At 41.6% G+C, this 24,810-nt stretch overlaps 1 protein-coding gene across 1 annotated transcript in view; it reads right to left on the bottom strand.

The window, feature by feature from the left end:
- Positions 1-24,592, bottom strand: part of pitpnm2 (phosphatidylinositol transfer protein, membrane-associated 2) — a 62,106-nt gene extending 37,514 nt beyond the window's left edge. The window contains exons 1-2 of the mRNA XM_078162253.1: positions 24,468-24,592; positions 12,963-13,184 (exon numbers count right to left, since the gene is read on the bottom strand). Coding sequence (XP_078018379.1) covers positions 12,963-13,040 — 78 coding nt within the window. The 5' untranslated portion in view covers positions 13,041-13,184; positions 24,468-24,592. The remainder of the gene's footprint in view (positions 1-12,962; positions 13,185-24,467) is intronic.
- Positions 24,593-24,810: the final 218 nt, after the last annotated feature.

Below are 24,810 nucleotides of genomic sequence, written 5' to 3' on the forward strand. Positions count from 1 at the left end.
AATCGCCAGTCCGGCTCTGTGTGTCTAAACGCTCGCAGCTTGCCGGCAAAACGGCCCAACATTCGCAGAAAATCTGGCAGTGTAAAAGGGGCTAAAGACCGACCCTGCTGTACAGGAACCAGTGAAGGGAAGCAGGGAAACTTTGCTGATATTCAACCAGCTGTGTGTCATCGCAGTGTGTGCAGATGAACGTTGTTTGACGTCCCAAACCAAGCCAAACACTGTTCATCTGCACACACTGTGATGCCACACAGCTGGTTCAATATCAGCAAAGTTTCCCTTTATATTCATTGTCTTGTGTGGCGATCAGCAGTGATGTTGTGGTTCACTTTTACACTGTGATCTGTAGCCTGTAGTTCGGCTTTAGCTTCAAACTATCTTTGTCTTTTTAACCTGTTGTTGCTGCTGAGTCAGTTTGACATCCTGGATATATCCTTCAAACACAGACTGTAGACCCCTCTGTCTGCTGCTCTCTGACATCACTCTTTCACTTCTCCAAAAATATGATCATATTTATTCAGGGAGTGCAGTTAGTTACAGTGTGGGCTCCATGCTTACTCTGACAGCTTGTTGGACCATCACAAAGGAGCGGGGCTTGGTAAAAGATCAGTTGACAGCTAGGGTGAGGCAGAAAAACTACAGCCTTAGCATGAAAAGTATTGTCTTCCTGACGGAACTTTCGCTGGAGCTTCATTTGTCATCTGTCTCCAATAGAGGCCCCCTCATTTGAAAAATTACAAAGAATTTTAATGCTAAGTTGGCCGCTATAAACTGCATATATAAAATCTTGACACTGACAGGTGTATCAGGCGGTCTACTGTAGATAAACGTAGCAACATTTTAGTAAGTAACTCAAACTGAACCCCTCTGGCCCTGCTCTCTTGTTAAACGTGGGGTTGGACGATGATTCAGCAGCAAGTCCAACCTCCTCCTGCCCTGCTGGCCTGACACATATCCTCCCTCCTTTCCTTTAACTTCAAATTAAACCCCTGAGACCCTTACACAGCGCTCCTGTCTCTGATTCGGGGTGTTGTCCGACCTCACAGCGCTGGATGGATGATGCAGCGGAGGCAAAGTGATGAGCTGGAGAGAAAAAAGCTGCCATATGGAGAAATAAAGAAGAATCTGCTTTTCTTTAAATCCTTAAATAAATTATTTGAGTCACATCTTCCAGCTCACTTTGCCTCTTCTTCTTCTTCTCTCCTCTCCTTCTGTGCTAAATAATCCAAACTCTATTAAGTGTTTAATTTTTACTGAGGAGTTCAGACTCACTGCATAGAGGAGGTGAAATCAGAGGTTTCTTTCGCCACATCAGCCGATGGTTCAACCCCACAGATCCCGTAAGACTGGGCTGTGCATTAAGAGGAAGTCGTGGATTACAGTTTAAAAACATCTTCTTAAGAGGCTCGCCATTTACCCCGTCAGGGTTGTCCAGTGCTTATATGGCTGGTAAAATATGTTAAACTCCTCCAGGATACAGGAGCCAAATCATCTACCTTTAAGTTTCAGGAGAGCCGATTAAACAGTGATGAAACAAGTTATTCATTTTTTTGAGGAAAATGTCAAATGCACTCTGTGTCTGTCTTATAAAGGTGCAAAATGTGCTGCTTTTCTTAGGTTTTATATCACTGTGGATTCAACATTGATAATACTGTTGTTTGGACAAAACTATTTGAGGACATCACCTTCGGCTCCAGGAAATTTTGATGGCTATTTTTACCAATTTCCTTGACGTATTACAGCCATTTTATGGTCAATTTATTAATAAATAAAAAATAAAAACACCTCAGCAGCCATATTTTTCAGTCATCCATCTTATTCATGTGTAAAACAACACCTACACTTCAACTATAATCAATGGATTTGATCAGTGTTTGTTCAAATACGTTCTCTTGGCTCTTAACTCTTAGCGAGACCCCAGTTCCTCCAATGCAGAGGACATTCGAAAAACTACTTTCCAAAGCTGACTGATAGCAGCAGGGCAGTTACTTTGCATATGTGGACAGATAACTTATGCAAAATTGGCTATCTTCGTGCATTACATCATTACTTAATGGGAAGTGGTGGCACAGGAGGCAGAGCAGATCGTCTAATCAGAAGGTTGGCGGTTCAGTCACCACTGAACCCAAAACGGTAGCCTCGGAAAGATTTGAAAGGCGCTATATAAAAGCAAGTTCAAGTCCACTACATCAACAATAAGTGGAAGGTGACTGAGCGAGTGCTTTGCACGTGAGAATGGGACGGTATATTACACAAAACAGGGTGTTTAATCACGGGTCAGGTCATGGGACTTATATTAACTTGACCTGGAGGTAATTACGGGTAACAGGTTGGTTCTGGTACTGAGCTTTGTGAGTGCAGGGTTTGCAAAACTTAGACTCCAGATCTGTGTATCCCTATCTATTACAACAGAGTGAACCTGGGGCTCTTTGAGGCCTCTTAGGGTCTAAGGTAGGGTTGGGTCGGTTCTCGGTAATACCAATTCGGTTCAGTACTCCGAAGAGAGAGAGGGGGTGGGGTGGGGCAGGGACTGAGCTAGGGGGTGTAATGCACATGCGTCGAGGCCTCTACTGTAGCCTGCAGTTTGTTTAACAGTGACGAGGAGGCGATAATGGCGGACAATTTAGTCTCGAAGAAATCAAAGAATGCGCCAATATGGCAACACTTTGGCTTTGAGCCAGACGAAGGAGGCAACCCTTGTTTGCACTGACTGAGTAAGCTGCAAAATTTATTTGTGGAATAAAAGAAACAACGTGTTAGTTAGACTAAAACCAAACTTTTAAAACACATGTAAACATGTTAGTCTGACTGAAATCAAATTTCTCAAAGTTGGACTAACACACCCAGATCATGTGACTCCTGCATGTATACAGTCAATCAGACCCAAACTGGCTGAGGCGCTCTGAGCATGCTCCACAGGCTTTGACCCGGAAGTCCAATAGCATTAAATGTGTAAGAGAAGAAGAAGCCGGTAACAACATGGAGAAATCTACATCCAGAGCCGTGACTTTTTGGACGGACCAAATGTACAGAGCTGTAAAGTTGTCCACCATGGTAGCAGTTAGCAGCTAGCTAACCGTAGCTAACTTGTTTGTCCATTGTTTGGTCTGTGGCGTAATAGGTCAACAGGAAAAAGGTCCAATACTAACAAGCTGAAAGGGGGCATATCTCCACCTATCGTAGAGGAGTCGCACATACTTGGCTCAATAAATGGATTCCCCTCCCGTGCTTGTATACTGGGACAAGGACAGTAGGCCAGTTAAATGTCCTCATCCAGCTGGAGCTGTAGGAGCAGGTGCTTTCAGGTACAAATAATCAGTCAAAATGTGCGTCTACTGTTTGTTTCAGCCAAACATCAAAACTATGATTAACACTTCAGTTGCAAACTGTTGCTCAAAATATAAAGTACAGAATGCACTGTAGTTTCAATCAGTTAAATTAAATCTTAAATCTTTGTTTGCAGAGTTTACTCAGCTTTAATCTCACTGCTGAGTCAGTCGGATGGCCGTACAGTAGAAACTGTATCCTGGCGTCAAGCTGATGATTGAAAAGCTTTTTTATTCTCTCCATTGTAATGTGCTGCGGGTCGAGGAACAGCGCTACGTGAATACAAATCATCGCAATCATTATTAACAGCAGGAGTGGGGTGCTCGGGGTCAACAGTGAGAGCTCAGATTGAACACGCAGCTCTCTCTCCTCGAGACTTTAGGGAGGTGATATCAGTAATGAAGGTCAGAGGAGGCGAACAGCTGGAAAATTGCTGTAATCTAGCAGGTAATGTAATTTAGGTGAGGAGCTGAGGGCCTTAAATTACCCTCCTCGTGTCTGCTGCAGCTCAGGAGAGAGGATCTGTATTAATGACGCGTCTTAGAGCTACAGAGTCGACTGTGCGGCGTCTCTCCAGTGATTCTAAGGTTTATGAAGCTTTATGAATACAACAGATCCTATAACTGTGTAGGAAGTTGAAGACATTCTTCTGCACAGTAGACCAACAACAGTCAGAGACAACCAAAGCTAAAAATGCAGTCAGCAGTTTTAAAACATCCTCCTCATGGTAATATGACCTTCTATTCCCTCTCTGCTGCTTTACTGGAAAACAACTGTCATGTGCAAACACAGTGGGAGCTTTACTAAACCGAGGGCTGCTGCGTCTGCTGCTGAGGTGTGTGTTTTCTGGTGTTTGGCTGTCATCAAAATCACACACACACCAACATACGATTGTTGAGGCATGAACGACGCCGACAAGACTAAGAGTCTACAGCGGACTTAGACAAAGCTGTGAAAAAAAGCCAACATCAGCGTGCAAACACAGTCACAATGACGAATGAATCAAAGGACCAAAGGACACAGATGTCTGCATGAAATTTCACGGCAATCCATCTGATAGCTGTTGATGCATTTCACTCAGAAACATAAATGTCAGCCTTGTTGTGGAGCTACAGAAGAAGTCAGTCCATCCAGCAGATGCAGAGATGCTTCAATAGATGAGCGTAAACTTTGACCTGCTGGTTGTTATCTTGTATTGATGCTCCTCTATCTGTCTGTTGTGATTTGACAGATCTCCTCCTCCCCTCAGAGCGTGTGCATAACCCCTTTTCAGCAGTCATGGCTTGGTGTGGTTTGGTTTGGACCGTCAGCTCTGGCAGCAGGGATTTGCATTTCCATCCCAACATGGCTACCTTCTTGAAGGCGTGTCTTTAACTGATGATGGTTTGTCTTGAGTGATGACATGTAAAAGCAGCAGGCTTAAGTCTCCTGTTATTTTTGCTGCATGTGTTTTTCCACAGCAGGGCAGGTAAAAGAAGTTCACCTGTTGGAGGTGAGCTGTTTGCAGAGGTGCAGTAAGAGCCTGTCATCAACATCTCACTGTGGCTGTTTCTGCTTTTACTCTTCCTCCCTGCTGTATTATTACACTTGTCTTAATTGAAGAAAATCCGCTAATAAAGCTCAGCTAATTCAGTGATAAACACATTTCATTTCCTGTAGATTCTTAAAAATAAAAGTCCCCCGTTATTCTGTTATGTAGAAACTTTTATTGTGAAGCAGCAAAATAAGGAAATGTGGCGTTTTTGAGCAGCAACTTCACACAACTTCTAATACAGCTGATAGCGAACATGAAACACTAAAATAAAGCTGATATCTAAAGTAAAAACAGGATGCAGGAGAGAAACTTTCTCTTTCTCTCGGAGCATTGTTCCAGTGCACTCATCAACACAACACCAATGTTTCTGAGGTACTGTAAGCAAGCTGGAGGAGATGGGCCTCCAGTGTACATTCATGCAGTGCTGAGAGAAGTACAAGTGTGGGCCGGGTCGCGGGGGCAGCAGGCCAAGCAAAGCACCCCAGACATCCCTCTCCTCAGTAACACTTTCCAGCTCCTCCTGTGGGACCCCGAGGTGTTCCCAGGCCAGATGAGATATATAATCCCTCCAGTGTGTTCTGGGTCTGCCCCGGGGCCTCCTACCAGTGGGACGTGCTCAGAACACCTCTAACAGGAGGCGCCCAGGAGGATCCTGATCAGATGCTGAACCACCTCAACTGACCCCTTTGGACATGAAGGAGCAGCGGCTCTACTCCGAGCTCCCTCCAGATGTCTGACTCCCCGCGATCTCATTCTTGCAGTCACTACCCAGAGCTCGTGGCTCATGGATGTGACAAGTTACAATAAAATTCTACAGCAGTGACACTCAACTCAATCTGGCCCGCAATCCGGTGCCAGGTGGCCCTGCAACCCTTTTCTAATTCACAATGACAATAAATTAATTCATATTGGGAATTTTTTTGTTACATTTAGTGTAAGTAAAGTCCCGGTGTGCAGAAAGAGCATCAAAATAGAGCTTCTTTATAAAAAATAAAGAGCCCCCAACCGAGGTCTGGGCTCAGCCCCAAATGTCCTTAAATCTTAGAAACACACACCTGACCTGTGCGTGGCTGCTGCGACTGGCCCCTGGCCTTGTGTTATTTTGCACAAGTGGCCCCCGGGGCAAAGCAAGTTGAGTTGTCTACCGTCTTACCAAACTTTTCTGACCTTAATAAAATTAAACAGTTTTTGTATCACAACAGTAAAAGCATGTTTGTGTTTTCTCCTCTTCCAGCTTCATGGAAAACGTGCAGCTGAGGAAAGAGTGAATATAAAGTTACACTTTACTTCACAGGCCTGTTTTCCAAATAATTTCCCTCCAACATCTCCTGAGAAGTTTCCTAGAAAAGACAGTTTAATTTGGTATTAATTATCGGGAAAAAAGAAAGTGTTTAATGAGAATTGATGAATTCTAATTGATAGCGTACCTGAGAAAATCTTTAAGTCGGTGCACAGCAGGTCAGCTGAGCATGCAGCCTGCATTAATTCAACATACACAAAGAATGAAGTTATCAATAAGAAATCAATAATGATTCATTATTTATTGGAGTTTAATGTGTTAATTAGTACCATACAACATTAGTTCCTTTCAGGAATCTTACGAGGGAATCAGTGGGAATTTTTTAGGAAAATGAGTCCTTGAATTTACTAAAGAGCAGCGATGTGACCAGCGATCTGAACTACAGGAGGAAAGATGAGTCAGAAAAGCACGGAGAGGCACTTCTCCAGTTTGAAACACAAACACAAGCTGTTAAAAGAAAGAAACCCAAATAAAGTGCAGAGAAAAAGAGCTTCAGCCAATTTGCAGAAAGAGAAAAGACGGTTTGAATAGCTGACAGGAAAAGAAAGATTGAGGAGAAAAAGGAGAAGTGAGAGAAAACAGAGCCCATGTTCACTGTGAGCGGACCGACTCGCTCTGTGCAGACACTCTGTGGAATTATAATGGGTCTGACTCTGCTGAGGGTCTCACTTCTGCCGGGCTGAGCTGTCCCTTAATAATTTATGTGACACAGCAAGGTTAGCATAAACCAGGGGTACACAGCTGCCCTCCTCCAGCGTACGTACGGCCCTAATGGAGCAACAGTAGAACCTCATGCATCAAACGTTATCACTGGCTGCTCAGATGCTTCATACGCCCCCCTACACTGGTCGTGCTGCCATTTTTCAAACTCTGTGCCTGCTTTCATTTTGGAACCAGCGACAGACAAGAGTCGTGCATCAAACTGTCAGTTCAGTGGTTATATAGAAGAAAAATGCAACGCGAGCTCACACACTGTGACAACAAGTGGACAAATTATAAAAAAGCTATAAGTGCAAGAAAATAAGATTAAGAGAAAATATTTCACTTAACGGCAAACATCAGATTCCATCGAAAAACCGAGCAATCATTTGTTTTTTTAAGCGCTCTGACACACCAAGCTGAACACTGGTCATTGGTTAATGTCATCGTACAGAGGTTTAAGCTGCCGTAACATCTATCCAGGTTTAAGACGAGTAGACAGAGAAGAAAAAAGAGAAAAGCAAGAGAAGAGAAAAAAAAAGTTACAAAAAATTAGAGTTAATTTGTTGTCCAGATGTTGTATAAACTGTTTTGAGTGCATGCTGTTTCCAAAAATTTAAAGCTGAGTGAGCAAACTGGGGTTTACAGTGTAGGTGAGCGTCTATTGCCTGAGTTGTGGCAGTGTGGCAGTGCATGGAAAGCCATAAGGCGGAGAGAGCGCGCTCTTTCCGCCTTATGGCTTTCCCCGTAGGTGTGTGAGAGAGGCTTTCTGCGTAGGCGTAGGAAAAGCAGAGAGGCCCCAGAACAGAGCCATGCCGCCAAATATAATACTGCAAATGGAAATTTTTGAAAGTTTTCTTCCACTAAAGTCTTCCTGACTGAAGTGATTTCAGAAGTCATCGAAGTATTCGTTTCAGCCCTACATGCAAACTCCGATTAATGTGCCCTAACATGTTGCTTATTACATCACAATTTGGAAAAGTCAGACAGCTGCTGCTTGTGTCATGTTGCGTCTTTACAACAAATAGGATTTTTTCAGAGTTTTCCAACAGTGACTGACTTGTCTGACCGAGTTAACACAACTCAACCACCTTCTTGAAAAGGTCAGCGCTACGATATTTGGCCATGTAAATGTTAATATCCAAGTCTTTCATAAAGTTTTGAGGTAAGTTTCTCTTTCTGACCACAAATGCTTTTCTTTTGGACGTGCATCTCTAAGCCAGAGCTCTGCAAATTGTTGGCTTGTTGGTTTATGTACAACACACCCATGACAACACACAGAGCTGACCGTAAACAGACAGGAAGACGTGTGTCGCAAACTGCGGTATAAACCCCAACTGAGTCACATACTCTGAACGTGCTGTACACGTCCAAAGAACGTTCCCAAAACCAGAATAATATCAGCACATCCCACGTGTCTTAATCAGAAAATGCTTCATTCAGAGAAAGGCCAAATTTGGAATATCCAAACAGGATATGGTGTAACATGACTCATCATATTCAGAATATCAGAGTTCATGTGCACGTAGTCAGCGTGTCTCACTGATGAGTCCGTGTCAGTGTTTCCAAACTTGGTATTCATCAGAGCTAAAAGTCAAACACAACGTAAGGACGTCCATGTTATTGTGTCCACCGCCCCCATAATATGAGCGATGCATGTAACTTCCAGTAATTTAGAGCTGGACACAATGTTGTCATGGTAACGCCCGCTGCACCATCACATCTGTCCGCCCTCCACCGTCTCTCCCTCTCTCTGTCCGTCTCCCTCTCCTTCTTTCCGCCCATATCACAAACAAATGATGGCAGCGGCTGCCATGCTGCAGCTGATGTCACCAGTTACCATGGCAACCGGCACTCAGCTGTGACGCTGAGCGGGAGGAGGAGGGGTCCAGCAGTGTGTGTGTATGTATGTGTGTGTATGTGTGTGTGTGTGTACATGTAAAGCTGATATTCAGGAGGTTTGCTGAAGATTTTTTTTTTTTTATTCTTCCTTTGTCCACGTCTGCGTATTTTTGGTCACAGGCGTAGATTTGGTTTCATACATTCTTCATGTGTGTTTACAATCTATTTATAGTGTTGTTATCCTGATAGTCTAAACTATGACTTTACTTTATTGGTTTATTTTATACAAATGACATCGACTGCACGTCTGTCTGTTCTGGGAAAGGGGTGAGGTCCTTGACATTTCTTTTTAGCCTTTAAGGGGTTATTATGGGAGTTTTTCTAGGGATAGATGGTGTCATATGTTGTGCAGATTATGAAGCCTTGGAGGCAAATATGTGATTTCTAATATACAAAGAAATGTGTTATAATTTGATTAAAAAAAATGTTTCAAACAACATGAAAAACGTCTGCACACTGTAGCTCCCTTAAGCACAATTTATTGGCACAGCTACAAGTCTGAAGACAAGCATCTAGCCTGAAACGTCACTTGTGGATGTGCCAGTAAATTGCACCTAAGGGAGCTAAAGTGTGCGGATGTTTTCATGTTGCTCATGGCTTTTCTTTTTTTTTCTTTTTTTAAATGGTTTTTGGTTATGTGCATCTGCTATGTCTTTTATATCACTGTCAAAGAATCAAACTATTGTTTCCAAAGCCATCAAACATCCCGACAGTTTGAGTGGAGAGAGATTTTAACGTCTTTACGTCCACTCAACTTACAGCTTGGCAAGTAATTGAACATTAATCGAAACCGACATTCAGAACCTCGATTCGACATAATCTTGCCCATGTCGGTAATTATGTGTCTTCCTGTTCTGTCCCCTTAAAAATGTACCACTGCGTGTGTAGTCACGTGACTCCACCCCGACACATTCTGGCTTTTGTGAAGATGACACCTAACATGACAAAATCAAATGTAAACACTGCGGAAAAACTGTTTCAGCGACCAAAGGTAACACCACCAATCTGTTTCAGCACTCAGAGCACAATCACGTCACTGAATATGAACAGCGCACGGCTCAAAAAACAGAAAGAGACTGACAAGTGCTCAACAACAAGTGCCTCCAGAAAGCTCTCGATGACACAAGGATTTACAAAGGCTACACAATATGAAAAAGATTCAAGAAATGAGTTCATCAAAGATAAGATATGCACTCTTTCATTAAAATATTTCATATTTACACTACAAACCTACAGTACAAAAAACAAAATAATCATTCATTAATTGTAATCAAGGTAAAATGTTGAATTAATCGTGATCATCAATTTCCATCCACGAGGTAAATCCCACTTCAGTCAATCCAGCACTGAGAGCTTCTCTCTCAATAAAAGGGGAATATTTGGAAATATTTGGTGGCCCCTTGCTAAGGGCCATCCAGTCCCTGTACCGAAGAAGCGTGAGTCTGGTTCACGTGGCCGGCAGTAAGTCGGACTTGTTCGCGGTGAGGGTTGGACTCCACCAGGGCTGCCCTTTTTCTGTTCCTAACTTTCACGGACAGAATTTCTAGGCGCAGCCAAGTGGTGGAGGGTGTCAGGTTTGGTGACGGGAGGATCCCGTCCCTGCTTTTTGCGGATGACATGGTCCTCCTAGCTCCATCGAACAGTGACCTCCAGCTCTTGCTGGGACAGTTCTCAGCCGAATGTGAAGCAGCTGGGTTGAGAATCAGCACCTTCAAGTCTGAGGCCATGGTCCCCAGCTGGAAAAGGGTGGATTGCCCACTCCAGGTCGGGGGGGGGGAGGTCCTGCCTCAGGTGGAGGAGTTTAAGTATCTCGGGATCTTGTTCACAAGTGAGGGAAGGATTGCGGGAGATTGACAGGCAGATTGGGGCGGCGTCAGCAGTGATGCAGGTGCTTAACCGGTCCGTTGTGGTGAAAAGGGAGCTTAGCCAGAAAGCAAAGCTCTCGATTTGCTGGTCGATCTACGTTCCAACCCTCACCTATGGTCACGAGCTCTGAGTAGTGACCAAAAGAACAAGATCGCGAGTACAAGCGGCTGAAATGAGTTTCCTCCGCAGGGTGGCTGGGCTCAGCCTTAGAGATAGGGTGAGGAGCTCGGACATCCGGGAGGGACTCGGAGTAGAGCCGCTGCTCCTCCACATCAAGAGGAGCCAGCTGAGGTGGTTCAGGCATCTGGTAAGGATGCCTTCCGGACGCCTCCCTTGGGAGGTGTTTCGGGCATGTCCAACCGGGAGGAGACCTCGGGGCCGCCCCAGGACACGCTGGAGGGACTACATCGCCTGGCTGGCCTGGGAACACCTCGGGGTTCCCTCAGAAGAGCTGACGGAAGTGGCTGGGGAGACGACTGTCTGGGCTTCTCTGCTTAGGCTGCTGGCCCCGCGACCCGGACCCGGATAAGCGGAGGAAGACGAGTACAAGTACAAGTATTTGGAAATATTCAACCTGTCCTTTCTTGTTCTTTGATATTTTAATGTGTCACAAATTGTATGTTGTACATTTTTAATGTACTGTCTTCTTCGCTACTGAAGCTGCATTCACATGGATTCAGGGAGATGGTAGATGGCAAACTGGATATCATTTTAGTGGACGAGAGCAAGACAGTGAAATTAGGTGAAGCCGCCAAAGAATGGTAACAGAAGATTGCAATGCTGTTTAGAGTGAAAATATTTTAACCTATTTGCTGTCCTCCATGACAGAATTTACAACTGGTTATTACGTAGCTCCCTAACCAGGGCGTAAAATTAACTTTTTACCTCATCTGCCATTGGCTAGTGACCTCCAAAACTTTACCAGCCAAACATATTTTTCACCAGCCACTGGCGCTTGGCGGGTGTTAATTTTACACCCTGTCCCTAACACAAGCAGAAAACACTAATCTGGACGACTACCGGGGAGGGTAGCGACGAATTACAAGTGACACACAAGTAAAAATGCCCTTTTCATGTTCCCTTTTTTAAAAAACTGTACTGCTACTCTTCACTCAAGTATATTTTTCAGGCTGAAATCTACTTTTTGCGTCCATAAATTTGCCTTTTTTGGGGGTTGGGAGGGTTTGCCTTAATTGGACCCACTAACCCACCAGGTGCCCCCTACATTTGCCATTTACACCTTTGTTACATCTAGTCTGCTCTAAATGGAGGGATTGAGTGTAGGAGAGGGCGCATGTGAAGAGCAGCTCTAATGTAGATGCAAAGTTGCACCTGAAAACTCCTCTTCTAAGCTCCATAAGCACATTCATTTTTTAATTCATTTTATTTAACCAGGTCAGTCCCACTGAGATCAATAATCTCTATTACAAGGGAGACCTGGCTGAGACAGCAGCACACAGAAAACTTACAACCAAACAACAACACAATAAAAAAACGTATTTTGATTTGATTAATAACTTTTCAACACTTCCTTCCTTGTTGTCTGTATTTCTGGAGTGCCTTCTGTGTCTCATACTGTCGTGCCTGTTTTGTTTTGCTGTCCTGCCCGTCTGTCAGACTGTTTGTTTGTTTGTTTTCCCCGTGTCGTCCAGACGGTGTTGTCCGTCTGCCTGACTACAAGTGAACGCAGCCTAAGTCATGTCTTTTGTTCTAACAGCACTGAGTTATCTTACTATCTGCACATGCTCAGTAATGACGTCTCTGACAAAAACATGACGGCAAACATCAAAATAAATAATTTCCACTGACAACAAACAGAATTATCGTAATGACTCGACCCTCAGTCTCATGTAATATAATATGCACATCATAACAAAGCTATCTCGATTATTAATGTGCTCTTTCAATAACACACACACACTAAACTCTAATGCTTTCTTTTATTTATGGCTGATAAGTGACTTTGACTAAAACCTTATTTGCACTTCTTCCTCATGTGATTTCCAGTGGAATTTTTGAATGTGCATATTTGCACAAAAACTAATAAATGAAACACAATCCACGGGCATATGGAGCACCATCTGGTCTGCAGAGCAACACTGCCCCTGTGACCCTTTGACCATGTTATCCACTGCTCTTGTTCTGGTACAGTACGACACGATGACACTTTAAACTCCTGACCTCCACCTCCACCTCTACAGGCTTCAGACACAAACCTTAACGCCAGAGGAAAGACTCCAGATTTACAGCTTCCTTCGTTAACGAACCAGACTGCCCTTAGCAAATCATTTAAGATTAAACAGGTACAGATGTCTGAGGAGAGAAACCACTCACCTGGATCATGTAGAGCTGAGCGATGCGGTACTCCTCCACGCTCATCGGCATGGGGATGCGATACTCCTTGATCAGCATGGTTGTGCTTGAGTTGAGCCGCGCGTGTGTGTGTTTATGTCCAGAGGGGAAGGAGTGTGAAGAAGGTAGATGCTCCTCTCGGTCGGCTCCGCTACCCGAGCAGCATGTTCAAACGGCGAGGATGGGAGTCATTGTTATTCACGCCTAAGAGAGGAGACAAGAAAACAGACTCTCAGTGGGATAAGAAAGGGTTTAAGAATATGTAGATTTTTAGCTTCCAGCGTTACTTACAAACCAGAGGAGGAGTTAGCATGTTTGTCTCAAGGATTAAACCCCCCGTACACAAGCCAACACTTGTGTGTGTGTGTGTGTGTGTGTGTGTGTGTCCTGCTGCCCTCCTACAGATCTATTACAAGGTAATCCACTGACCTAGCAACATCCCTGAAATCCCCCAGCAACCTAAATCCTGACTCAGGCTACACACTGAAGATTCAGCCTTGGTGTGGTTAATGTTGCCTTTAAATCCAGGCACTTCATAGTACTTAATATTCCTGTTAATTCATACTTCTACTCCACTACATTTATTATCGGCTAACGTTAAAGACATTTTAAAGATTAAGACTTTACATACAAAACATGGGATCAGTTTATAAAACATGATGCATTGCTCACTGAGTGCACTAAATCCTTTTATCAAATCATTTCAGTCCATATTGATATTTGCACAGACACAGGACAGTAAAAGAAGAAAGGTAATAGTTGTTTATTTATTTATTTATTTATTTATTTAACAGAGACAGTGCACAGCATCTTAGCTGCACCAGAGTTAGCTATAAGCTCATTTCCATCTGTAGACACTGGGCAGGAAACAGAGAATAATTTCTCAGCTAAAAGACATGATCCCGTTTAAAATAAAAAATCGATCTTAAATAAAAATGATAGCAGCTAGGGCGTGTTTTTTTGCAACAGAAAGCCAGGACCTTGGTCTTTTGCACCATCATGTTGTTTGCTCGCGATGACGTCATTACGTTACGTTAAAAGACGTCCACATAATGCTGAAAACATGCGTCAATAGGAACGTCTTATGACACAATCTCAATACTTTTATGAATTATAACAGTTGATTGACTCACATAACCTTTAAGCTTTTAGGCTGTACACATTTTAGGGACATGAAATACCAAAAAATACCAGTGTAGGCAATGGGGGAATATTTCTACTGCACATGTTCTGCTCACAAAAATGAGCAGATCTCAAAAACTAAAATATGTACATAGTTTAAATAACTAATGAAGTGTCAAGTAATATTTTGATCACGTTTCTACATTTAGAAATCTTTTGGATAAGTAGGTTTTGTGTGTTTATTTTTTCAAATTTCACAAAAAAACATGTCTAATTTTTGTATTTTCAAAATTTATGACGTGATTTCAATGCTTTATTAATGATTAACATTTATTGACTTACATAGCCTTTTAGTTCAGGTTGTACAGATTTTAGGAATATGAAGCATTTGAAAATACTCAAGGAAATGACATCACAATAAGCAAAAATACCAACATATGCACTGGCTGACTATCTACTGGAGAGTTCTAAGAATTAATACTGTTTATCAGTAAAATACAAACATCAGTCACTTCAGATACTATTTTCTTTTCAAAAAGGAAAAATATAAATCTGCTGGTGCTGTGAAAAATATTCCAAACTCTTTTAAAAATGCAAGTAGCTCAGTCCATATAGTCTCGCCACCAGACAATCAGAGATCTCCGCCTTCTGATAGTCTGGGGACACTCCTTTCTAAAGTGTGTTTAACACACCGGAGAAAACGGCCGGCAACAAAGCAACGCCTCTTGCATTTTTGAAATGGACACGCCTTCTCGGAAATGTGCGCTCCCCCTTTTCTCGTCCGCAAGGAAACAAACACACAGAGAGCTTGAAAATGGATGCCGAGAGATTAAACTCTGTTTTATCAAACGTGTGCTCATCCGTGAAGAAAATATTTTTTCCAGTGGATGTCTGAGTTACAACATGATTGAGCTAACTGGAGTAGTTTCATGTCGTATCCGACAACGGGAGGCTTTTAACAGATGACGTCCTGATGTTAGCTTTGCTGCTGCTGTTAGCTGTCCCTGTCAGCTGCAGCCACTGATGCTTTCTAGACATCGTGATTTCCCAAAACTGAATAAATACCACACATAGCAACACAAAACTGCTGTGCTAGCTCAATCATGTTGTAACTAAGATATCCGCTGGAAAAGATATTTTTTTCACAGACCGTTTAATGAGTTATTACCTATTACAGACACCGCTAACGGCTAACAGCTAACAGCTAATGGTTAGCCCAGCTAAACGTGCACACAGAAATAGTAATGTTTGTTCAATCATTGTGTTTATAGACTTTACAAACATCGGATTAGTCCAAACGGTGATACAGTGATGTGAAAAATGTGATATATACATATATATAGCTAAAAGCTCTGCTGGTTTTCTACCCGGACGTATTTGTAAACAACAAGGCGATTCCCTCTATAGTCCGGCCGGACGGATGAGTCATGGCCTTGTAAAAGATTATGTTTGTTTCTTTTAGTTGGCGAGAATGTGTCGCCGCAAACGCGACAAACATCCACTAACTTTGACGGCGTTTTCTGCGAGCACGGCTGAGCCATTTTGTACCTCTACACGTGTTTCTAGTGGGACTATGTTTACAAGCACAAGAGTTCAGCGAGCCACCGAAGGACCGCCCTGCGGATTTACTATTGGTTCTGCAATGCAGGGAGTTTTTTTAAACTCTGAAATTGTATCCGCCCATCTAAACAAAATCAGGGAGAAAGTCATCAGTCTTTAGTTAAGCAAAGCGTCTAAAGACTGACTTGTGAGTCTACAGTCCACAGGGACTTGGGTTGGGAACCGGAGGGTCGCCGGTTCGAATCCCCGTCCAGCCAAATATGCAGCGTGTACTGGTGGCTGGAGAGGTGCCAGTTCACCTCCTGGGCACTGCTGAGGTGCCCTTGAGCAAGGCACCGAACCCCCCAACTGCTCGGAGCGCCTGTTGTGCATGTGTGTGTCTTTTCGGTGTGTAATTGACAGCAAGAGTGAAAAAATTTAATTTCCCCTCAGGGGGATTAATAAAGTATATAAAATTAAATTAAAAATTAAAAATTAAAACTGACTAGTTTCAAGTGTTTCTGAAAATAATTCTGGTGTTGTAATCTTCTTTATTCCTCTTGTTTCCAGATACAGACACTTATTTATATATTTAATTAATCAAGAGTTGATGTAAATTAACAATAACATAAAATATCTTTACTGCAGCGACAGATTTGTTCATGTTCTTTATATTAATAACATTCTTTATATAAATAACTTTGCTATTTTCCTTATTATGAGTAGTTTTAGTTTTGCTACTTAAAGCACTTTGCTGATAATATTTGTGTACTTTTAAGTCAGATTTTGAATGCATGACTACCAGAGTGTTTTTACAGTTAAGTTTTATTTTTACTTCAGTAAAGGATCTGAATATTTCTTCCATCATTGATCCTGTGATCTGTACGTCCATTAAGACAACAGCATTAAAAGGGAATTGCTCATCCACTCCCTAAAAGATCAATACTGCCATTCCCTCCTCTGACATCAACACCCATCTCTCCAAACAGTCGTGATGGTGTGTGATCAGTCACATACTAACGAGCAGACAGGTATGACTTCAGGTGAGTCACATGACACAGGCTACTTAATCTCAGATGGATTAGACGGACTGCAAATGTGACGCTGCTAACATGCTAACATGAGAGAGAGAGGAGGAGCTGAAATGTCAAATGTAAAGCGTGTGTGTGTGTGTGTGTGTTGTGTGTGTGTGTGTGTGTGTTGTGTGTCCCGTAGTCTGTCCATCTGTGCATGATTAGGTTATGCATGTTTGGTCAAGCTGCTGCAGCAGATGAACCGTAGAGGTCAGGAAGTACAGTATGACAGTGAAAGTAGCCTGGAGGCTCCTCAGGCCAACAACACAGCGCTTCATTAACTTATATATAACTTATAGTTAACTGCTGAAAAACTAAACTAAAGCAAAGAGAGAGTTTGACAATCCTCCTCATACCGAAATATAAATTCAGTCACATTTTATACAACAGCTGTTTTTCTGGGAATGATTTGTAGCTGCTCTCCGCTGTCCAGGGGGATGAAATGTAGAGTTTCCATGTGTAAAATCTCTCAGTAGTATCATTTAAAGTTGATTCAGCCCTGTGTTCAAACCACAATCCAACATCAAGAATCAACAAGTTTAGGCTCCAAATCACAGAGAGGCTCTTTAATTCCCTCGATGCACATAATAAACAGCAGCTACAGGTATTAAAACTGCAGCGCTCCGTCTCAACCACGACTGAAGATTCAAATCTGAGCTGCTCTCCAGAGGCTGTAACGTACGACCTTATTTACTGTGCCGAGGCAGTTTGTGCTCTGATACAATTACAGCGAGGAAATGGAGTGGTTTTTCTCACTGAATCCTGTGAGGAATAAGTCCTTGACCGAAGAACTGCTATATATAGAGACGCAGAAATCCCCATAAAGCAAAATGTGAGACAGAGACAGATGAAATCTGACACATCGACAGACAGACAGATTGACACATGCATGGAGGCCGAGCCTTTTGTCTTTTATTTGCCTCCATCAGCTCAGTGAGCTGTGAGTCAACACATCAAATACAGCAGACGGTATTCACTAAAAAGATCAGCATAAACTGAGAATAAACCAAAGAGGACGGCTGCTTTACTGCAAGGGTGTTATGATGTTGTGTTATGAGGATGTTGAGATCATTACTAGAAGAATGTGAATAGAAAATACTATCTGTTTTATATCCTGAATATCTTTTGATTATGGGCTGTTAGTTGGACAAAAGAAGACATCTGAAAACGTCACCTTGGACAAGTTGCACCTATTGCAATGTGCCAGTCAATCAATCATTTATTTGTCACATGCAATTATACAAGGTACAACTCCAGCTCCTTTAACTTGTTCACTGTAATCTAGTCCTTCTTTACGTCTTCTAACATCGTTGGCTGCTGCTTTATAATTGTCCATGTTTCCAGATGGTTCTGGTAATCAATGGTCCATGGAAGCAGCAGGCCAGGCAAAGCACCCCAGACGCCCGTCTCCTCAGTGACACTTTCCAGCTCCTCCTGGAGGACCCCAAGGTGTCGAGATATGTAATCCCTCCAGCAAGTTCTGGGTCTGCCCTGGGGCTTCTAACAACTCTAACTGGAGGCACCCAGGAGGATCCTGATCAGATGTCCGAACCACCTCAACAGACCCCTTTTGATGCAAAGGAGCAGCCGAGCTCCCTCCAGATGTCAGATCTCCTCCCCTATCTCTAAGACTGAGCCCAGACACCCCACGGAGGAAACTTATCTCGGCCACTTGTATCCGCGATCTCATTCTTTCGGTCACTTCCCAGAGCTCATGACCATAGGTAAGGGTTGGGATGTAGATGGACCAGTAAATCGAAAGCTTCGCCCTTCAGCTCAGCTCCCTCTTCACCACGAACGTCCGGCGCAGCGCCTGCATCACTGCAGATGCCATACCAAACCGCTGCAACTTTTTCCTGCAACGTTCTGCAACAGTTCACCACGAATCTTTGTTCTGAACTGGGCTTGAAACAACATTAACAGGCAACCAGAGACAGACACATAAGGAAAATTGATTTTAGTACAGTAGTTAGTAAACTTACTGAGCATGTTGATAATATCTCCACTTGGTATCGAGCTTCAAAACAAGTTTTTAATGTCATCCAGTGCGTCTGTAAGATACCTGTGTGTGTGTGTGTGTGTGTGTGTGTGTGTGTGTGTATGTCAGTGGATATTATATCGGATGCCCAGTAGCAGCATAAGCCACATAAGCTTCACTTCAGTCCTTTACTATAATAAACTGAGCACTTAACCCTGAAAGCAGAACATTAAAATACTGGGCTCTGACTTGGCAGACGACCACATACTTCAATTACGTTTTGCAGAATAACAGGAAGTACTTTATCAACATGAGATGTAATGCTTCTCATCTCTTTTAACATCTCTTTCTGAATATGGCTCCATTCCCTCAAATTACTTTGGGAATGACCACCGCTGAGTTCAAACCCAAACAAAGTTCCCTTGGGCTTACGGCCAATTTCCCACCAAGCGACCGAACCACAGCACATAGGAAATTAGCTTTCTGCCGTCCCTGTGTACCTCCATCTATCCACTCTGATCCATTTAACTAATGAAGTTTGCACCTCGTGTTACAGCATAAGGAATAAAACATGGAGCCAATCATACAGGAAGATTGGCCTCTACAAAAAACTGTGGGCACTGCTGGGTGGCTCAAATTGCCACGATGGTGTCAAAACATTTTCAACAAAATCCAACAGAGATTGGTCTCTGTGCAGCCGCTGGGAAATTTCAAACAATCCTGTAGTCTCCCTGTTAAATTCGAAAGCCTCCTAATTGAGCTCACAGTTGAAAATCACAGTCAGTGTCGCCTCCGCAGAGAAAGTAAATGTCTCATCTGCACCACTAAGAGGGCGACTGGCTGCCAGCTGCCCTCGATCATAGTCCTGTGTGATGGCAGACTGAGAAAGCCTACAGCTAAATTGCACCAAATCTGCCACCGAGGCAACCGGCTCAGAGGAAAATAGCTCTGGTCCATTAAACACAGCACCACCTGCCAGCAGCTTTTTCCCCGAGGCCGACTTTCTGAAAAATGCACCCCAGCCTACAGTCCACCCATCCACATTAAACTCAAACCCTGTATCTGGCTGTAGAGACAGACTGTGGATCTGTCAGACTCAATGTCCACAGCTCAGACCGCTCGTCTCTGGAGCTGAGTATTTACACACCTCTCTGCCCTTTGTGGCCTTTTCTGAAGCTGCGACTGCTCTAAAAAGATCTTTATTCTGCAGAGATGCAAAACTTATTACTTATTCTGTTAAAACCACATTGGTGGTGCACAGAAATACTTACACTATTTGAGGAGGCAGGTCACACCCTGTCTTAAACCTGCCAGGACTGAATTTTTGGCCACTCGGGGGCAGCAGAAACAAGCTGTAAACAAAACACTGACTTAATCTCACCTTTCAAGTTGATACGGTGACCTTGTTAGCGAACAGTTGCTTTCTTACAGAACACATACAAACAACATTATCACTCATTTGGTGTTTGTGTCCACCTGATGAATGTACACACACACTTACACTCCCACTTTATTATTATATTTACTGTATGTTTTTGCTTGATTTACGTTGCTCTTTTTATGTTTGCTTGTTGACCCTTTGCTTTATGACACTGCTTTATTATTCTTTTAGGTGGTGAGTCTTTAGAGGTGAGTTTCCTTAGAAGATCGCCAGGGTTTTTAATCTCACCTACATAACTTGTTCTTCTTTTGTTGGTGTACTGTTTGTTGTTGTTGTTTTGTAACAGAAGTCCACTATTCACTCTCTTTTAGCTCTGTTTTTGGTCTCCACCAACTCCTAAAGGAAAAAATCTGTCTCTTTAGCTGCTAAATGCTCCACTATGTTCACCAGCTGATATCTAACTCTGTCTGACTACTTTTTGCTGCTGTGCAAGTAGTAAATTTATTAGAAAATTAGAAAATTATTTATTAGAGAATTAGAAAATAATTAAAGTTAGCGCAAAAAAGGAACATTAGCTTAAAAAAGTAATGTTAGCATGCAGAAAAGTAATGCTGCTATGATAATAATAATTGAAGTTGGCATGAAAAAAAAATCATCATTAGCATGTACAAATGTTAGCAGGCAAAAATGTAATGCTATTATGAAAATAATTTATGCTGGCATGAAAAAAGTATCGTTAGCATAAAGAAAAGTAATGCTAATACAAAAATAATTAAAGTTTGCATGAAAAAAGTAACTCTACCATAAAAAGTCATGTTAGCATGCAGAAAAGTAATGCGACCATGAAAATGATTAAAGTTAGCATGAAAAAAGTAACATTAGCATAAAATGTACTGTTAGCATTCAGAAAAGTAAAGCTGCTATGATAATAGTTTAAGTTGGCATGAAAAAAGTAACGTTAGCATGAAAAAGGTCATGTTAGCATGCAGAAAAGTAATGCTACTATGAAAAGAATTAAAGCTAGCATGAAAAAAATAACATTAGCATAAAAAAGTAATGTTAGCATGCAGAAAAGTAATGCAACCATGAAAATTATTAAAGTTAGCATGAAAAAAGTAACATTAGCATAATAAGTTATGTTAGTATTCAGAAAAGCAAAGCTGATATGATAATAGTTTAAGTTGGCATGAAAAACGTAACGTTAGCATGAAATAAGTCATGTTAGCATGCAGAAAAGTAATGCTACTATGAAAAGGATTAAAGCTAGCAAGAAAAAAATAACAATAGCATAAAAAAGTCATGTTAGCATGCAGAAAAGTAATGTGACCGTGAAAATTATTAAAGTTAGCCTGAAAAAAGTAACATTATGTTAGTATTCAGAAAAGTAAAGCTACTATGATAATAGTTTAAGTTGGCAGGAAAAAAAACGTAACGTTAGCATGAAATAAGTCATGTTAGCATACAGAAAAGTAATGCTACTATGAAAACAATTAAAGCTAGCATGAACAAAATAACATTAGCCTTTAAGTCATGTTAGCATAAACAAAAAAATCACATTAGCACGAAAAAAGTAACGTTGGCCTGAAAAAAGTAACTACCATAAAAAGTCATGTTAGCATGCAGAAAAGTAATGCGACCATGAAAATGATTAAAGTTAGCATGAAAAAAGTAACATTAGCATAAAATGTACTGTTAGCATTCAGAAAAGTAAAGCTGCTATGATAATAGTTTAAGTTGGCATGAAAAAAGTAACATTAGCATGAAAAAGGTCATGTTAGCATGCAGAAAAGTAATGCTACTATGAAAAGAATTAAAGCTAGCATGAAAAAAATAACATTAGCATAAAAAAGTAATGTTAGCATGCAGAAAAGTAATGCAACCATGAAAATTATTAAAGTTAGCATGAAAAAAGTAACATTAGCATAATAAGTTATGTTAGTATTCAGAAAAGCAAAGCTGATATGATAATAGTTTAAGTTGGCATGAAAAACGTAACGTTAGCATGAAATAAGTCATGTTAGCATGCAGAAAAGTAATGCTACTATGAAAAGGATTAAAGCTAGCAAGAAAAAAATAACAATAGCATAAAAAAGTCATGTTAGCATGCAGAAAAGTAATGTGACCGTGAAAATTATTAAAGTTAGCCTGAAAAAAGTAACATTATGTTAGTATTCAGAAAAGTAAAGCTACTATGATAATAGTTTAAGTTGGCAGGAAAAAAAACGTAACGTTAGCATGAAATAAGTCATGTTAGCATACAGAAAAGTAATGCTACTATGAAAACAATTAAAGCTAGCATGAACAAAATAACATTAGCCTTTAAGTCATGTTAGCATAAACAAAAAAATCACATTAGCACGAAAAAAGTAACGTTGGCCTGAAAAAAGTAACTACCATAAAAAGTCATGTTAGCATGCAGAAAAGTAATGCGACCATGAAAATGATTAAAGTTAGCATGAAAAAAGTAACATTAGCATAAAATGTACTGTTAGCATTCAGAAAAGTAAAGCTGCTATGATAATAGTTTAAGTTGGCATGAAAAAAGTAACGTTAGCATGAAAAAGGTCATGTTAGCATGCAGAAAAGTAATGCTACTATGAAAAGGATTAAAGCTAGCATGAAAAAAATAACAATAGCATAAAAAAGTCATGTTAGCATGCAGAAAAGTAATGCGACCGTGAAAATTATTAAAGTTAGCGTGAAAAAAGTAACATTAGCATAAAAGTCATGTTGGCATAAACAAAAAAATCACATTAGCATAAAAAAAGTAACGTTAGTATGAAAAAAGTGACATTAGCATAAAAAGTAATGTTAGCATGCAGAAAAGTAATGTTACTATGAAAATAATTAAAGCTAGCATGTAAAGGGAAATGTTAGCATTTTAAAAAGTCATGTTAGCATGCAGAAAAGTAATGATACCATGCAAATTAAGGTAAGCGTGAAAATGTAACGTTAAAGTAATGTGAAAAATGTTTAAAAAGTCATGTTAATATGAACAAAAAGTAACCTTAGCATGAAAAAGCTAATGTTAGTTGTGTTTAATTAATGTTAATGTTGAGCGCACAGAGGCCCTCATATTCTGGAAATTAGTTTTGTTAGCATGTATCAACACCCTGCTGTTTACCATAGCAGACACGCGATGTCCTATGTTGGTGCACAAACTAAATATATCAAGCACAAATCATGCTAATGGATAATTCTGCTCTCTGAACTGTACAGGATTTTTCCACATATTGTTTTGGCGACTCTCCTTGTTAGATGTTATACTGGTTTGTTTTCTGCCCTGGTGTGTATGAGTATCTTACGATGACGTCACATGGAAACCCATCTATGTATACGAGGTTTTGTAAGTCCTTGTTGAGTGTCTGTCTGTGAAGTTTAATTTATGAAAATCAAAGCTACTTTAAATTCCTATTAACATGCACATCCAATGAATTATCATGATCACTAAGACACACATGAAAAACTACATATAATGGTAGGATATGGGAACAATGTGTATCTGCCACACTGGAAGGTGACAAACACAATTAAATCTAAGAGCAAGAATCCGATGCATCATGTCTTCGTTACACATCACAGTGTCGTGCTGCGCTAACAAGATCCCCCGACGAGATTCATCTCTGCTTTTGATAATAACATAAGATAACACACACACACACACACACACACACACACACACACACATACACAGGGAGCACCAAAGCATTTTTCACATTTGAAGAAACACGCCGGCTTGTCGAATGAATTAGATGACGTCTGCCACGCACACAGGCAAGCCGAGAATTACAAACACACTGAGTATAATTCCTCCAGGTTTCATGAAATCCCAAGAGTCAACTACTGTACCGTGCGCTCTTGTTGCGTACTTCAAATCTCATTCAAATTACCTGGCTAACATGCTACAATAATCATCAGCAGCTGTGGCCAAGCTGCACTTAACAGCTACAAAATATTTACAGTAAAAATCTGCAAAACATGATCTTCACATCTTCTTAGTGCCTCCTGCACTGATTGATCTGCACAGCATACACTACCCAGAGATGAGGAACTCAGTGAACGTGCAGCACATAACAACCACCCAACATGACCATTTAACGTGCTGCACACAGGACATGAAGCTTCGCTGCAGCAACATGTTTCCTCACTCTGATCCCACACAACAAACATGAATCCATCGCTTGTCTCATTCATATTTTTCCTTGCAGCCGCCTATAGTCCCCACCTCAAACTGCAGCCACCTGCAGATCTTCAACCTACTCTTGTTTCCCATCTAGTCTGGACCAGTGTGAGCCACGGTCCAACAGGAAGGCATCCATGTTGCCATCATCATTCACCTGCAGATGCAACTGAAGGCAATGTATTAAACGTACAGGTGAAAGAAAGCTCTTTACCTCGCAGAAGGAAACACCTAAGCACAGCTACCCATCTGATCCAGGTTTCAGGGGCCATTGCAGATCCTGATCCCACAGAGACCAGCAGCCCAGGAATCCCTCCACCCCATCCCTGTACTCCGCTCCTTCCTCTGCCGTCTGCTGTCAGCCAATCCTCCGCCACCTCGCCCCCCGATTGTGAAGGAGCTTCGCTTTTTAAATCCTCACTGTGAAATAAGAGAAGGTATCGATTCTCTTATTTCACCCTCCTCCTCTTCTTCTTCTTCTTCTTCTTCCCCCATCCACCTCAGCTCTGTTTTCCCTTTGCCACCCCCCTCCCCACCCTCTACCATCACTGTCTCCA

The sequence above is a fragment of the Epinephelus lanceolatus genome, chromosome 19, assembly GCF_041903045.1.
Source record: "Epinephelus lanceolatus isolate andai-2023 chromosome 19, ASM4190304v1, whole genome shotgun sequence".
Lineage (NCBI taxonomy): Eukaryota > Metazoa > Chordata > Actinopteri > Perciformes > Serranidae > Epinephelus > Epinephelus lanceolatus.